The sequence below is a fragment of the Antennarius striatus genome, chromosome 15 (genome assembly GCF_040054535.1).
Source record: "Antennarius striatus isolate MH-2024 chromosome 15, ASM4005453v1, whole genome shotgun sequence".
Lineage (NCBI taxonomy): Eukaryota > Metazoa > Chordata > Actinopteri > Lophiiformes > Antennariidae > Antennarius > Antennarius striatus.
Genome location: NC_090790.1, coordinates 1,003,777 through 1,021,698, shown reverse-complemented (window position 1 = coordinate 1,021,698; position 17,922 = coordinate 1,003,777). Strand labels below are relative to the sequence as shown.

Genomic DNA, 17,922 nt, shown 5'->3' with positions numbered 1-17,922 from the left:
GACACCAGTCATGACACCAGACAGGACACCAGACAGGACACCAGACAGGACACCAGTCAGGACACCAGTCATGACACCAGACAGGACACGAGTCAGGACACCAGTCACGACACCAGTCAGGACACCAGACAGGACACCAGACAGGACACCAGACAGGACACCAGACAGGACACCAGACAGGACACCAGACAGGACACCAGACAGGACACCAGACAGGACACCAGTCAGGACACCAGACAGGACACCAGTCAGGACACCAGTCAGGACACCAGACAGGACACCGGTCAGGACACCGGTCAGGACACCGGTCAGGACACCAGTCAGGACACCGGTCAGGACACCGGTCAGGACACCAGTCAGGACACCGGTCAGGACACTGGTCAGGACACTGGTCAGGACACCGGTCAGGACACTGGTCAGGACACCGGTCAGGACACCGGTCAGGACACCGGTCAGGACACTGGTCAGGACACCGGTCAGGACACCAGTCAGGACACCGGTCAGGACACCGGTCAGGACACCAGTCAGGACACCGGTCAGGACACTGGTCAGGACACTGGTCAGGACACCGGTCAGGACACTGGTCAGGACACTGGTCAGGACACCGGTCAGGACACTGGTCAGGACACCGGTCAGGACACTGGTCAGGACACCGGTCAGGACACCTGGGTACGATGGGACCACAGACTGTTTTTAAAATGGAGTAGAGGGCAGAATTCATGTATGAATAGACAAATTTATGACGTTTGCTGACAATGAGCTTCCCCCTGTAAAAGACCAGCAGCCAGCACTGGACAGGTTTAGGTCAGTCAGTCAGTCAGTCAGTCAGTCAGTCAGTCAGTCAGTCAGTCAGTCAGTCAGTCAGTCAGTCAGTCAGTCAGTCATCTCCAGATCACCACCGCAACATCCGCCGCATCGGGTCATGGGGAGCCGGAGCCTATCTCGGCGGCATAGGGCGTGAGGCGGGGGACACTCCTGGCACGACGCCAGTGCACCGCGGCAGGTTAAGGTTCTTCAATCAATCAATCAATCAATCAATCAATCAATCAATCAATCGATCAATCAATCACCAGCTTTTATTTGTGAAGTGTTAATCATGTCAACAGACATTTCAAAGCGCTTTTAAAAGCATAGAAACACACACACACACACACACACACACACACACACACACACACACCATGCTGTTACTGCATGTCCTTCAAAATGAGAATACACGGGCGGGGTCATCAGGGCGGGGTCGCACTGGAGCAGTCAGCTCTAAAGCACATCACTTGAGGCATCTTGAAGTGTGGATCCTGCATTACGATGTCAGATTATTTTATAACTAGACTAGTTAACTCGCTCAGTTGTTTATGAGTCAGTTGGTAACAGATGTTATCTCAAAGGTCCGGACTGAGCGTGAAGAAGGAGAGAGTGAATGTGTCGGAGGAAGAGCTGTTAGTTCAATGCACTGCTCACTATGAAAAGTATAAATATGAAATATTTAGCTTAGCCTGGCCTATCCCATAACCCCGGAGGTTCACTGGGGCACCACAGGCGACCCGCGGTTGTCCTCATATGGTGTCTTGGTCAATTCAACCTGGTGGCACCCATCCCTCCCCAGGTTGAATGCAGTTTAAAGTCATACCCAGAGCTTTATCAGCTAGCTTCAGGACAAATTAGCATGTGGACTGGAGACTTACACCGACCTTCTGATTGGAGGAAGACGCTCTGACCACAAACAGCCCCTGTTCTTGTATCAGGTGGTATTTCCTGTTAAAGGAAGCTTTCCTGTTGAAGAAACTCCCTCGTTTTGCTCTTCAGTCCATAAAGTCCTGATGAGATATTAAAGTTCTACAGGCTGAGGACCTGTTTGAAGACACAGACTCAATAATTCATATTGATGAATTAGTCCCATTTAATTTTCAATAACCATGAATACTGATACTAATAATAAATAATAATTTTTGCTTCCTCTCCATTTACTGGACTATGTTTTCGCATAGACGGAAGACTTGCATTGATTGGATGACCAGCATTACGTACTAACTGCACCACAGTCCATGAAGCTATAGCCTCTTTGTGTTGGTCTCCATGGTTACCCTGTGAAGGACCCAACAGCCAGTCAGCTGTCTTTTGTGTTTGTCGCTGGCCTCTCTGGCCTCCACTTGCTCAATGATTTCAGTGTTTGCAGTCACATGTTGTGGATTGGAGGGTTGTTCTGTCTTGTAGATGGAGATGTCAGAGGCTGCAGGAAGCTCCGGGGTTCCTGGTCGCCTCCAGCGCCCCAGAACTCTGAAGAGGAGGCACTGGGGGGGCCTGAGGCAGCAGTGGAAGCTTCTGGGCCTGTTTGAGATCGATCAGCAGCATGAATTCTACCGTCTGACCTGCATGATGAAGGAGGGCCTGGCAGGGGCCACACGGGGCCCGACCAGCAACAAACCTACAGTAAGTCTGTCTGCCTGCATCTATCTGTCTGTCTATCTATCCGTCTGTGTCTCTGTCCATCTGTCTGTCTGTGTATCTGTCCATCTGTCTGTCTGTGTATCTGTCCATCTGTCTGTCTGTCTATATGTCCATCTGTCAGTCTGTGTATCTGTCTGTCCATCTGTCTGTCTGTGTATCTATCTGTCCATCTGTCTGTCTGTGTATCTGTCCATCTGTCAGTCTGTGTATCTGTCCATCCGTTCGTCCGTCCTTCTTTGCAGTGACACGTGGGTTCATGAATCAAACAATAGCTCTACGTGTTTTTTGCCCGGGGCCCTTTGGGTGTGGGGCCCAGGGCAGTTCCAAGGTTTTTTTTACCCAGGGTCATTCCAGGTGTGCTTCCAGAATCACCCCCCCTCCCCCCCGACACACACACACACACACACACACACACACACACACACACACACACACACACACACACACACACACACACACACACACACACACACATTACACTCACCTTTGGCTTGTTAAACAGACAGTAAAGTTAATTTTAAGTGACATATAGGTTATTCATCATTATGAAAAATAGAAAAAATTAATTTCATATGTTAGCATCATCTGTTTGGTCAAAAAAGCTTAAAATCTTTGCCGCAGCAGCTTCAGCATTCAGTGGTCATGCGGGGTCATAGGTCACGGGGACCAACGTAGCATTGATGTTCTGTTGACACAAACGTTCACCTCACAGGTAACCATGATACTGTTGGTGTTAATCACAGGTAACCATGATACTGTTGGTGTTAATCACAGGTAACCATGATACTGTTGGTGTTAATCACAGGTAACCATGATACTGTTGGTGTTAATCACAGGTAACCATGATACTGTTGGTGTTAATCACAGGTAACCATGATACTGTTGGTGTTAATCACAGGTAACCATGATACTGTTGGTGTTAATCACAGGTAACCATGATGCTGTTGGTGTTAATCACAGGTAACCATGATACTGTTGGTGTTAATCACAGGTAACCATGATACTGTTGGTGTTAATCACAGGTAACCATGATACTGTTGGTGTTAATCACAGGTAACCATGATACTGTTGGTGTTAATCACAGGTAACCATGATACTGTTGGTGTTAATCACAGGTAACCATGATACTGTTGGTGTTAATCACAGGTAACCATGATGCTGTTGGTGTTAATCACAGGTAACCATGATACTGTTGGTGTTAATCACAGGTAACCATGATACTGTTGGTGTTAATCACAGGTAACCATGATACTGTTGGTGTTAATCACAGGTAACCATGATACTGTTGGTGTTAATCACAGGTAACCATGATACTGTTGGTGTTAATCACAGGTAACCATGATACTGTTGGTGTTAATCACAGGTAACCATGATGCTGTTGGTGTTAATCACAGGTAACCATGATACTGTTGGTGTTAATCACAGGTAACCATGATACTGTTGGTGTTAATCACAGGTAACCATGATACTGTTGGTGTTAATCACAGGTAACCATGATACTGTTGGTGTTAATCACAGGTAACCATGATACTGTTGGTGTTAATCACAGGTAACCATGATGCTGTTGGTGTTAATCACAGGTAACCATGATACTGTTGGTGTTAATCACAGGTAACCATGATACTGTTGGTGTTAATCACAGGTAACCATGATACTGTTGGTGTTAATCACAGGTAACCATGATACTGTTGGTGTTAATCACAGGTAACCATGATACTGTTGGTGTTAATCACAGGTAACCATGATACTGTTGGTGTTAATCACAGGTAACCATGATACTGTTGGTGTTAATCGCGTCTAGAATTGCGTTGGTTCTTATGGTTGCTAAACTGCTGTATGTGTGGCCCCAGTGACGTATGACGCATGAGGTTTTCTGACCAAAGGGATGATGCTAAACACATAAAATTTATTTTTTCTTCTATTTTTCATAATGATGAATAACATACATGTCACTAAAAATTAAGTGACGTGTATGTCACTTAACAGTGAAGAACAGTGAAGAACAGTGAAGAATGACATTATGGGTACAGGTTGGCTGCAGTGACACCAGCTGGATGTTTAATGAACTGCAGCTCAAATCAACCAATCGTGTGACAGCAAAGCTGCAGGTCAGCAGACGTCCACCTGTTGGCTCACATCACAGTCAGTCTGTCCAAACACCTGGAGACACAAAAGCCCTCCCGTTTGGTAAAAATGGTTTGTTTGTTTGTTTGTCTGTTTGTTGTTATTGTTTTCATTTGCTTGGTTGTTCTTTGTTGCTTTTTTGTTGCTAACATTTGCTTATTTGCTTATTGACGTTTGCTTGTTTGCTTGTTTGTTTGTTGTTGCTAGGTGGTTTGTTGATGCTTGTTTGTTTGTTTGTTGTTGCTAGGTGGTTTGTTGATGCTTGTTTGTTTGTTTGTTGTTGCTAGGTGGTTTGTTGATGCTTGTTTGTTTGTTTATGTATTGTTTATTGTTGTTTATTTGTTGTTTATCTGTTGTTTATTTGTTGTGACACACAGCCGTGTCTGTTTGTGCTCCAATGAAAGGATTGTTTCTGGAGGGGGGGGGTGGCAGGTGACAACAACGGGGCGTGGTCAAAAACTCAAGGATGGCGAGAACCAGACCAATCAGATGATGGCAGTGGGTGGGGGCTCCAGGAGGGGGCGGGGGGGGGGGGGATGACGACCAATTGGGTCAGTCCAACTGGGGAAATGTGAGGGGACACCCCACCTGTCCAAACGTGTGTCAGCCAACGTGGAGGAAGTCACCATGACGACCCTGTGGGACCTGGTGTATCCGCGTTGTGTGGAATGTCTTTGTTTCCATGGCAGCGACAGGACACACCTGTTCTGGCTGTTCAGACAAAAACACAACCAACAAATGTCCCAAAACATGAACACCTGCTCACACCTGCTCACACCTGCTCACACCTGCTCACACCGGATCACACCAAACCATCCGTAGGTGTGAGGGACATTTGTCTAGTCTGTGGTCCCACGATGAGCTGGTTCCCCAAGATGAATTCGTCACACGGAGCCGAACGGGGTCAGCTGACCAGGCCAGAAGGACAAAGGAATGGAACACCACCCGTCACACCCTTAGTGAACGTGGTGGTGATGGTCTGGTTGAGTTCTAACAGTTAGTGGATCAGTCGCTCTCCTCACACACACTTCTCACACACACTTCTCACACACACTTCTCACACACACTTCTCACACACACTTCTCACACACACTTCTCACAAACACTTCTCACACACACTTCTCACACACACTTCTCACACACACTTCTCACACACACTTCTCACACACACTTCTCACACACACTTCTCACACACACTTCTCACACACACTTCTCACAAACACTTCTCACACACACTTCTCACACACACTTCTCACACACACTTCTCACACACACTTCTCACACACTTCTCACACACACTTCTCACACACACACTTCTCACACACACTTCCTGTTTCCTGTTCCAGAACGAACTGTCAGATGACGACTTCAGATCAGACGTCACTCAGATTCATGAGGTAAGGGTGTGTGTGTGTGTGTGTGTGTGTGTGTGTGTGTGTGTGTGTGTGTGTGTGTGTGTGTGTGTGTGTGTGTTCCTACCCCTACCAGACCCCTCCACGTGGCCTGTTTCCCATGCAGGGCTTCACCATGGAGACGTTTGCGGGGCCGGTGTTTGCCAGCCTGCGGGGGTCTCTGGGGGTGTCGGAGCAGGACTACCAGCAGTCCGTCTGCTCAGAGCGCTGCTACCTCCAGTTCATCAGCAACTCCAAGAGCAGGGCCGACTTCTTCCTGACGTGAGTCCATCACCAGCACAACCCCCCACCACAGGGGGAGTAGTGTGATCCACCGTTATATTCTTGTCCTTTCAGCCTTGACAGTTTCAGCTTAGAGAAAATAAAATATGTGAAATGAATGAATTACTCCTGCAGGTCCGATCTAATGGTCTCTGCTTTACACTTCTAGAAACGATAAACGTTTCTTCCTGAAGACCCAGAACAAAAGAGAGATCAGGTTCCTGCTCACCAACCTGAAGGTCTACACAGAACATCTGAGGAAATACCCACACTCACTGCTGGTCAAGTTCCTGGGTACACACACACACACACACACACACACACACACACACACACACACACACACACACACACACACACACACACACACACACACACACACACACACACACACACACACACACACGGTGTTCTTGCCTTGGATAGGCTCCACCGTCACCAATGACCACAGAGTGGAAAAGCAGCTGAAGAAAAAATGATGAAGGTCATCTCGTCTTCAAGAGAATGGATAATGGTGATGATGATGATGATGGTGATGATGATGATGATGATGATGATGATGGTGATGGTGATGATGGTGATGATGATGATGATGTGATGATGATGATGGTGATGATGATGATGATGATGATGATGATGGTGATGATGGTGATGATGATGATGATGATGATGTGATGATGATGATGGTGATGATGATGATGATGATGGTGATGATGGTGATGGTGATGATGGTGATGATGATGATGATGATGTGATGATGATGATGGTGATGATGATGATGATGATGATGGTGATGATGGTGATGATGGTGATGATGATGATGGTGATGATGATTTGATTTATTTATTTATTCAGTTCATTTTTCTTCTCTGCAGACATGTTATTACAACATATTTCACTTTCATCAGTGTTGAAACATCGTCATCAACAGCTGAAAAAAACCAGGTAGAAGCCATTGGCTTGTGAGAGTCCCGTCCCCTAAATCATCAACTAAACATCTCATTAGAATATGTAATCAACAAACTCAGACATTAAAAGTCTTCAACCAGCTCATACGTTGAATTTTGACAGACGTTCATATCCTTAAGCCCGATCTTACCTCTATGGGGAAGTTATATTATAATGGCACTAACTTCATCATTGACGCAGTCGGCCATGTTTTCCCAGAGATCCTTGCTCCGTTTGGCAGCTGCAACTGTGTTGCTTTTTGCCTGGATTATTGATTTGTATTGATCGTATTTATTAATTATTATTGTTTGCTCCTCCGTTGTGAAATATGCATCTCGGGCTGGTTTGTTGCATGTTTGCGATTGGTCGCATGCAGCAAACTCCGCCCTTTTTATGTGAGCGCGCACAGATCTAGAGTGGACAAGTCTGGATTGAATTAGTGAGTTGATAGCCGGCTTTATGGTACCGACAATCTGGAGGGCGGATGTCTGGGTAAGTGAAGCCAGATAAGGAAGAGGAAGCCTGACTAGATTAATCCAGCTTTATGGGACAGGACTCAGGTGTTGTCCATCAGCCCGTTCTTCTTCAGTTTTTGAGTTTTTTTAGCGATATCAGCATTCTTTTTAGTGAGATTCTCATTAATGTAGACATTTTTTCCTTTCAGTTTGAAGCCTTGATTCAGAAGAGCTATCTTGTGTTTATGGTTGTAGAACTTTATCACACTGCAGGTGGTCTCCTACCTCCAGATGGTGATGGGTAACATGTCTCAATCGGGTCCGATCCATAGTTATCTCCAGGTCCCTCAGTTGAGAACTCACCTGTTGTTCCACCGACTCATGATCAGTGCTGTGTTCAGCTTCCTCTCCTCTGGTCACGGCGTGAGCGTAATTTCTCAGCTTAAGTTTGACGCCGCTGATGATCGCATCATTTATTCGAATGCTTTGTTCCAATTCCTCCATTCTTTGTTGTCCTTGCTCCGCTCCTTTCTGCATTTTCTCCATGTCATCCTCCACTTTTTGTATTCGGTTATTTAACGGTTTCAGATTTTCTTTCAGTCTCTTATCAAAGTCACTGTTGAACTTATCGAAGTCACTCCTTAGCATCACAGTTCTCTGTAGCTCATCCATACCAGAGGCCAGCCGTTCAAGGGTTTCTTTCATATTTTCATTCTCACGTTTATTCTCAGACATCGGATTTCCCTCTTCCTTTCAGCATTTTAAAGGAGTCAGTGAGAGTTAGTGAGTGTTTATCCAGAACGAGTTCGAGAGGATAGCAAAGTTAGCAACAACGAGAGACAGAAGAAAAGACGTCTGCTCTCATTGAAAGCCAGAAGTGATGATGATGATGATAATGATGATGATGATGATAGTGATGGTGATGATGATGATGGTGATGATGATGGTGGTGGTGGTGATGATGATGATGATGATGATGGTGATGATGATGGTGGTGGTGGTGATGATGACGATGATGATGATGATGATGATGGTCATGATGGTGATGATGATGATGATGATGATGATGATGATGGTGATGATGGTGATGATGATGATGATGATGATGGTGATGATGATGATGATGGTGATGATGATGATGATGATGGTGATGATGATAGTGATGATGATGGTGACGATGATCCCGCTGGGTGAATTAATGAATTAATATGTTGTGTGTGTTGTAGGTGTTCATAGGATCAAGATACCGCGCAGGCGGAAGGTACGGCTCCTTGTTGACTACTAAGTTGTTATGAATCAGATGTTATGAAGCATTATAAAGCACAATGTCTTTTGTCACGGCCCTTTGCAGAAATACTTCATTGTTATGCAAAGTGTGTTTTATCCAGATGACCGTATCAATGCCAGGTAAGTATCAATCACCAGTGTTGTGTGTGTGGTGAGAGGACCCCACACGCCTGTGAGCGTGTCGATTGGTGTGTGTTATGTTGTAGGTACGACATAAAGGGCTGTGAAGTCAGTCGCTGGACGGAGCCGACGCCAGAGGGAAGTCACGTCATCGTGGTTCTCAAGGACCTCAACTTCGAAGGCCACCACATCACTCTGGGTGAGGAACCACGCTGCTGGGGGAGGACACACGGGATGTAAATACATGTGATCATGCTATTCACATGACAGCTGATCACTACAGACACACACACTTCATTCTGTTACCTGATGCAACCTGAAGTGAGCAGGTTGGACTGTGTGTCAGGAAAGAAACGCACCGAAGCCTCATTTAACAGTTAGCTTAGCCAACGCTAGCTGCCCGTCAACAATAACATGATAGCATTGTTTCATTGGGCCTTATGTAAAGTGACTTAAACATGCTGAACATGTGTTTGTGTTTCTGTGTGTGTGTGTGTGTGCAGACCAACAACGTGCCTGGCTCCTGCGCCAGGTGGAGATCGACACACACTTCCTGCGGAGGCTCCAGGTGCTGGACTACAGCCTCCTGCTGGCCCATCAGCCCCTGCATCAGGATGAGCTCCACTCCAGTCTCTCCTTTGCGACTCTGATCCTGAGAACCAAACGGTCTCACCTCCACTTCCTGTTGACTCATGTTGTCACACGTAGGACATGAACGCCTGCTGTAGGCTCCAGTAGATTCATTCTACCTCTGTCCCTTTGACAGTTTGATCCCATCCACTATGTGACACACACACACACACACACACACACACACACACACACACACACACACACAGGGCCTGTAGGCATGCAGACAATAGGAGGTAGAGCGGCGGGCAGCACCATGAGCAACTTGTAAGGGAATGCTGCCACAGGAGGTGAACTGGCACCTCCCACAATTCAAATATTTTGGCCCACACGGGTCTGGAACCCTCTGGAACCCTCTGGTCCACAGCACAAGAGTTAGTGGACTGAGCTACTGCCCCCCCAAGAGTGATGGAGGAGGAGGGAGGAGTTATTGTCGTTCAAAGTCATCAGAGAGACGGTCACTCCTGTCACTGTCTCCACTAGCCTTCACTTTATTCTCCATGACACACAGTAAAATATCTAACAGGGACAAAAACAAACAGACAATCAGTCTTTATTTGTCATGCTGACACACGTTTTCACATATGACAGTACGAAATACGTCTCTGAAGGTCCCAGTAAGCCCGCTCGATAAATACGATAAATAAGATAAGTTATTTATAAGTTTCTCCCTCATTGAGGAAGAAACTCCGGACAGGACCCGGACTCTTTTGGGCGGCCATCCGCCTCGACCGGTTGGGTGGAAAAGAAATCAAAGGAAGATAAGAACAGGGTCAGAGAGAGAGAGAGATAGAGAGAGAGTCAGATAGTCCAGATAGAGTCAGTGTCTCTATGGTTATAGTCAGACCATGTGATGCAGGAGATGAATTGAGGACCAGAAAGTCAGGCTGTGTTCACCGACTCCTGGGTTGTTGTCTTCAAGAGAGAGGAGGAGGAGTAACAGAGATGGTTAGAGAGGAGGAGGAGGAGAGAGGAGCTCAGTGAGTCTGGATGTTGAGTCTCCAGCAGTGTAGGTCTAGAAGAATTTAGACTCCTAGCTGCCTTCATTGTCCAATTTTTGAAAAAGAAATGTTTTAAGTCTAGTCTTAAATAGTGAGAGGGTGTCTGCCTCCCGAACTGAGGTAGGGAGGTGGTTCCTCAACAGCGGGGCTTGATACCCAAAGCCTCTACTTTTGTATATTCTAGGAACCACCAGTAGGCCAGTGTGTTGAGAGCGTAATGCTCTAGATGGATTATAAGGAACTAAAGGTTCCTTCAGGTAGGTCGGTGCCACCAAGGGCTTTGGAAGTGAGGAGGAGTATTTTAACATCTATCCTAGCTTTCACAGGAAGCCAGTGCAGAGAAGCAACACAGAAGAAACATGGTCTCTGGTACTGGTCCTGGTCAGAACCTGGTCTCTGGTACTGGTCCTGGTCAGAATCTGGTCTCTGGTACTGGTCCTGGTCAGAACCTGGTCTCTGGTACTGGTCCTGGTCAGAACAGGGGCAGCAGCATTCTGGATTAGTTGAAGAGTCTTCAGCGACTTTTTGGGGCAGCCTGAAAAAAGTGCGTTACAGTAATCTAGTCTGGAAGTGATGAAAGCGTGGATTAATTTCTCTGCATCACTCCGTTTTAAAATATGTCTGATTTTAACAATGTTTGAGATGGAAAAAGGCCGTTCTAGAAACCTGCTTAATGTGTGTGTTAAACCAGAGATCCTGATCAAAGATGACACCTAGGTTCCTCGCAGTGGTTTTGGCCTCAAACGTGATGCCATCCAAGGTTATTACATCACTGGGCACTACATCCCTAACAGTTTTTGGGCCGAGCACAATGACTTCAGTTTTACCAGAATTTAAAAGCAAAAAGTTGTTGGCCATTAAATCTTAAATTTCTTTGATACACGCCTGTAATTTGCACAACTGATTGACTTCATCAGGTTTAATCAATGGATACAATTGCGTATCATCAGCATAACAATGGAAGTTGATGGAGTGTTTCCTTATCAAATTACCCAGAAGCATGTATAAGATAAACAGTATTGGGCCAAGAACTGAAACAAGTATAGAAACAAGTATTTAGAACAGTAGGGTCTAGGTTAGGTTTTTTGAGAAGTGGCTTGATTACAGCTACTTTAAAGGACCGTGGTACATATCCAGTAGATAATGACAGGTTAATTATATTAAGGAAGTGGATGCTAGGTAAACGTAGGGCTTCTTTGATGAGTTTAGCTGGATTTGGATCTAAGAGACAGGAGGATGGTTTAGCTGAGGAGACTATTTTAATCAGCTGACTGATCTGTATTGGAGAAAAGACCTCCAAAGGGTTCAGGAGTCAGCTGTGTGTTTTCCAGATCTAAGTGATCTGGTGTAGAGTGATCATTTAGGTCATGTAGCAGCTATATAAGTACAGTCTATTTACCGCCTAGAACACTGAGACGTCAGACCTTCATTAACACAACCTCCAGCGGCACCAGCACCTAGCAGTCCCCAGGAACTGAACTGAGATGTACGATCAAAATGGTGGACCTCATAGTCCTCGAAATGTCATGGAACAAAAAATCTGATCTACTCCAGAATTCCATGCTTCTCTTTCATACCAGTTTTCAAACTAAGTTTCATGAAAATGTAAACTGGACATAGAGCAAACAGCACTAAATATAAAACATGCGAACACTGATTACTTAGCCATGCATAATCGTTACACACATTAGTGCTCTGACTCATTTCGTTATCTGTCACTTTTAGATCTGTGCATTCCGGCTGCAGCCCTGCTCACTCAGGCGTTGCTGCCGTCCCTGGGGTAGTTACAGATGATGAGTCCACCTTACTTTTGTCTGAAATTGATGACGGATGGCAGCAGCAAAGACGAGCAGTTGGTATGTCGGTTGATAGTCTTCAGACCAACCCAAAGCCAGCAGAGCGTGACTCAACCAGACCTGCAGATTTCAGGGCTCAAAATCGACGTTTGCTACCTGACCTAAAGAATCCTTTGCACATCATCGATGGACCAGAGCAACGCTACTTCATCGGCATCATTGACATTTTCACAGTTTACTCTTTTAAGAAGAGAATAGAGCATTTATGGAAGAGACTAAGACATCCAGGCCGGTCCTTCTCCACTGTCAGCCCTCAGACGTACTGCGTCAGGCTTTGTCACTGGGTACAGGACCACACCAAGTAGACCAGGATCAGTGGTGGACACAACACCAGCCCTCATTGAGTCTGTCGAAACAACTAAAAGTCTGCATTAATGCTGATCCCTGTCTGTGTTTTTATTTCTCCCCTTCCCTCTATCCACATGCTCAAAAATCCTGACATGAAGAACGTTCTAATGGTTCCATTTAGTGTGCACTAAATATGAGGGAAGCTAATTCTTTACTGCAGAAACATTAATTACATTTAATATGTAGATTATAGAATACAGGAGTCAGAAATTTGTTTTCTACTGACTAAAGTTATCGTCCATTTTTGTAAAACATCCAAATAAGAAAATGAGCTGAAAACCAAATTTGTGTCCCTTTTTTAATCCAATTTGATGTGATTTTATGTCTTTTGAATGAAGCTGTTTAACATACATCCGTGTACACCTCACTCCAGTGATTGTGTCCCATTTACTGGATGGACAGTTAAGGCATCTGTGAGACGGAGCTCCACGTTTCGCTTAGGCAACGTGTAAAAAAATGTTTTGACCTGACACTTGAAGAATTGAATTCAGACGTTCAAAATTTTTCACATCTGCTCTCATGACATGTCTTTAATAATGTAGAGATTTTTCTTCTGTTGAAATGGGTTAACAAAAGTGAGTTTCAGAGATATGTGGATATGTAAAGAAATTGGAGATAAATGTATGCTAAATGCCTAAAATAACATTCTGGTATTGCTTCTTGTCATTTTGTTTCAGTGTCCTACTTTCACCAAAGCTCGAGGAATTTAAAATACACATTGAGACTTTCATGGTATGTGTGCAGATAAAAACTCTCAATACATATTTAGTTATCTCTTCATACGTAGCTGCAGACGTGGCAGCAACCAGGGGAGTACCAGATTTCAGTTTGTGCTGACCCCGGTAACAACCACATACTGGACTGAGAAAACCTTTGTGGTTTAGCAGCAACAGAACGAGAGCGTCCATCCCTGCAGAGAGTCTGTCTCTAAAGTTTGGCGTGTATCGTCTGCTCAACATCGTTATCCGTACGTACCGCCACGAGGAATGTCATGTGTGTCGAGTGGGCCGTCCAATATACGAGGGCCGGCATCCGTGTGGGGAGGGGTCGGTGGAGAACTTCTATCGGGACAACTTAAGCTGTGCAGCAGCGCCTGATGAGTCCACGATTCATCCCCTCCATCCGAAGCTGCTGCTCCGTCACCTCAACCTGGTGGAGGACGCCGAGACCAAAGCCGCCGCTCACATCATGCTGGTCGAGCTGAAGTCCAACCCGACATCTCACCACCATTCACCAAGTGTACGAGGGGCAGTACAGGGGCACCACAATGACCGCCGAAGAGGTTCAGCTCATGACGGAGCAATTTGACATGTACGAACAATTTTAAATACTACTATGGGTAATTACTGGAGAAAACTCACGGACCACGTAGAGGGACGATATGTCATCTATCAGTAAAAGACCTGTTGGATCGGGTGATTCAAAACAGAGTGTCAGTGGTCTCTGATGACTCATCACTGCAGAATGAAACACGTCAAACATTTTCCAACACGTGTGTTTGCTCTGACAACCTGCATTTTACCTGGGAGCTGATGGTCCAAGGCGCTCTGGGAATAAACCCTCCTAACTTGTCCAACATTTTTAAGTTCATTATGACAGAATGGACAAAAGACTCTTTTCAAGCAAAATCCTCACATGTTTAGTCAGTACGCTTTGTTTAGCCACGCTGCAACATTTTGTCTCCAAAATAATAGGGGCGGCAGTGGCTCAGCGGTAGAGCAGAGGTCTTGAAGACAGATCGCCCAGATTCCCGCTCCCGCCAGAACATCTCCGGAGTGTGAGCTGACGGTGGGAGGCGTCAGCTCACCTCCCAGCCACTGCCGAGGCGCCCTTGAGCAAGGCGCCGTCCCCCTTACAAGCTGCTCTATTGGGGCGCACTCCAGGAAGCTGCTGCCCGTCACTCTGCCTCCCGATGTACAGCTTGATGTTGTGTTTGTATACTAACTGCATGATTACAGGCCCCTTTGTGTGCTGTGGTTGTTTCAGGGGCCTGTACATACATAGTGTGTGTGGGAAAAAAAACTAACACAAAAAATGTAACAAATGTACACCTGAGTGACAAATGTAATTTCCCCTAGGGGATCAATAAAGTGTATCTTCTTCTTCTTCTTCTTCTAATATTCCTGTAAATGTGCCCGATGAGTCGACAAGATTACACCGTAGCATTGATGACATCATCGGTGTTTGTTTTACGCCAGGATGAAAATTAGAGGTTCTTAAACCGTTTGTTTTTACAGTATTTTTATAATCTTGTCATCGAGACTGAACCGGGTAAGAAAATTTGAGTTTCCGGCATCACATCTCCTGTGACGTGTTTCCGACAGGGTGGGGTTTAAATAAAAAGGAAGAGAGAAAGACAAGCACCACGCGTGGTTAGTCATTATATTTTCAATACTGTGGATGATGATTGTTTTTCTTTTTAATACTAGAGATTGAGAAACTGACATATGAAGAGGAGGAGAAGGAGGGAGCTGAAGAGAAAGGAGTCAGCGGTTGGTTTCACTGAGGAAGAGAAGAGACGGTTTCTCAGCAAAAAAGAAGCCTGGAGCATCAACGTCTGACTGCAGCGAAAGAGCTGGAAAAAGATCTCATGTCCTTCTGTCGGGTTATTGTTTTAAAAAAGTAGTTTGCAAGTACAATAAAAAAATACCTAAATCTATTTCTTCATCCATTTTAATCGCTGTCAACCTGATGTGATTCCGCATGAATTAGTAGTGGTGGTTAGAGAACTAAATCAAATTCCAGGGACTTTTGAGGTTGAGTCTGGTGAAGCACGGGATGAAAATGGAATTCATGGGACGCTTTGTCAGAGCTCGAGCAAATCTGCCGTCAGGAAAACTATTTTCAACCTTTACAAGACGCTGTCAATCGATGAAATCAGACAAACAACAGTGACAATCAGCTCTGATTGGCTGTCGCTCTGGCTCATCTGATGGAGCCTGGTCTCACAGATAGTCAGGCCAATCACTTGGGGAGAGAGCTGCTACGCGCCGAGGGTCAAAGGTTGGCAACCTTAAAGGTTCAAAGAGCCAAACTGAACCAAAAAAACTAAAATCAAACCTGTCGGGAGCCGCAAAAAATTCTAAGCTTTATATGAAGGCAACACAACCTCTAAGTGTCTATATTAACCTACTATCAAATTGATTAACTAGTCATAGTTAATGCATAATGAGATTCATTATTTTCCATGCAGCGCATCCTGGAATGACGCACCATGTGACTACTATGTTGTACCATATTTGGTGCTTTAAGTTTACCTTCCATTACTATATTACTGTATTATGTTTTGTTGTATTGATGAACTCGTTAAATCTGCTCCCACATGCAGCTCACATATCAACGATCGCTCCTAAATACAGTAACCCCCCCCTGTTCAGTGTGTGATGGTGACGAACGTCTCTGGACTCTTTCAGGGAGGGGGGGCGGAAGCCTCGCTGTGCATCCCTGGTGAATACAGTCAGCTGGAGCTCCAATGACAAAACAGTGTTTCTGCTCCTGGAGACTTTTATTGAGCGTGTTTAGGTAACGTGTTCTAAACAAGCAGTGCTATCATTTCTTTTTGCTGCTCGTTGGAGTTTACAGACCTGCACACCAGCCTGTCTGTTCACTATCGATCAAATCACACGACTCCTCACGTTTAACTGATAATGCAGGGGTTGAATTAATGTCCTAGATTGTCTGACTGGTGATGTTGTGTCTTCTTTCCTTCACTGTCTTTGCAGAGAGAAGCAGGTCTAACTTTCTGTATTGTTTTGTTTTCATTATTTTAATGAGTCCTCCGTGTAATCACCACCTGTTGGAGATATAATCGGGGGACTGTGTGTGTGTTGGAACCCCCTTATCCACAGCGGTAACTCCGGTCAGAGAGCAGGCACCACACAGGGAACAGCTGATTTCTGGTATTTAATCAGTAACTTGCAGCATGACAGACCATAATTTCATGAACAACTCTGTTTTATAGTTCACCGCTCTCCAGAATCTCTTCCATCCAATGGATGTGTCCTCCCTCAACAGAGAAAAAGGCGCTTCTCTGGTCTTTTCACCCCCTACCAGAACAACCTGCCCCGCAGACAGGCCCTACATACATAATATTACACATAATAAGTCTGAACAAACCCAAGCAGGAACACACTTTTCTGGATTAATGATAATAACTACAGTATTCACATCGCTATTATTAACAGTCAATTAGCAGCCAGCATGGCTGGAGCCATTCACATGACCAGCACACCTAGCATGGCTAACAGGACCAGCCTCACTAGCGCAGCTAGCATGATTAGCGTGGCTAACAGGACCAGCCTCAATAGCGCAGCTAGCACGAGTAGCGTGGCTAGCGCAATTAGCGCGGCTAACAAGATTAGTGTGGCTAGTGCGACTTTCAATTCCCGTCTAATCTGTATGAATATATGTATGCTGAATGCCCGCAGCGCTGCTTCCTTTATTAAATAGAATGTGGAATCCTCGTAACTCTCTCCCAACCACTCTGTCCTGGAGGGCTGCCAGACTGGCAGCCCTCCAGGACAGAGTGGTAGAGCCGCGGCTGATGGCAAGGAGTAGACCCGGGTAGAGATACCGGGAGTCTCACCCGATTTCAGGATTAATGTCACATCACTCACCACCCACCCACTGTGCTACCAACCAATCACCATTGCTTTCTAAAGCCAGGGCAACAACTGCCTAGGACCCCACAGTGTATCTCAGCTGTACTAAAAGGAGCCTGACTAAATTTTTAAAAAACACGATAACGATAATAATGCAATAAAGCGTAGGAAATTTACAACAATAAGTTTGATTTTTTAAAAAGATTTTTAGCTATAAGTAGAATATCTATGTTTTTCTGTTAAGTATTATTTTTTTATTTTGTGATTAATGTCCAGGGAGCCGCAAGGGAGGCACTAAAGAGCCGCATGCGGCTCCGGAGCCGCAGGTTGCAGACCCCTAGCTTCAAATACTCTTTCCATTAACTTCATTGTATGGCTCATCAGCTTTATTCCTCTGTAGCTGCCACAACTTGTGGAAGCGAAATAATGCA

General features: G+C 45.3%; 1 protein-coding gene across 1 annotated transcript; it reads left to right on the top strand.

Moving 5' to 3' along the window:
• Window positions 1–1,277: 1,277 nt before the first annotated feature.
• Window positions 1,278–14,962, top strand: pip5kl1 (phosphatidylinositol-4-phosphate 5-kinase-like 1). Its single transcript, XM_068335561.1, has 9 exons — window positions 1,278–2,430; window positions 5,919–5,969; window positions 6,091–6,245; window positions 6,415–6,539; window positions 8,875–8,909; window positions 9,000–9,055; window positions 9,142–9,254; window positions 9,559–9,721; window positions 12,412–14,962. The coding sequence occupies exons 1-9, from the start codon at window positions 2,215–2,217 to the stop codon at window positions 12,845–12,847; spliced, it is 1,350 nt and encodes a 449-aa protein (XP_068191662.1). The 5' UTR covers window positions 1,278–2,214; the 3' UTR covers window positions 12,848–14,962.
• Window positions 14,963–17,922: the final 2,960 nt, after the last annotated feature.

Coding starts and splice junctions, on each gene's coding strand:
- pip5kl1 (XM_068335561.1), top strand. CDS start 2,215: ATGGAGATGTCAGAGGCTGCAGGAAGCTCCGGGGTTCCTGGTCGCCTC. Junction 5,970..6,090: donor ACGTCACTCAGATTCATGAG/GTAAGGGTGTGT, acceptor TTTCCCATGCAG/GGCTTCACCATGGAGACGTT. Junction 9,255..9,558: donor AGGCCACCACATCACTCTGG/GTGAGGAACCAC, acceptor GTGTGTGTGCAG/ACCAACAACGTGCCTGGCTC.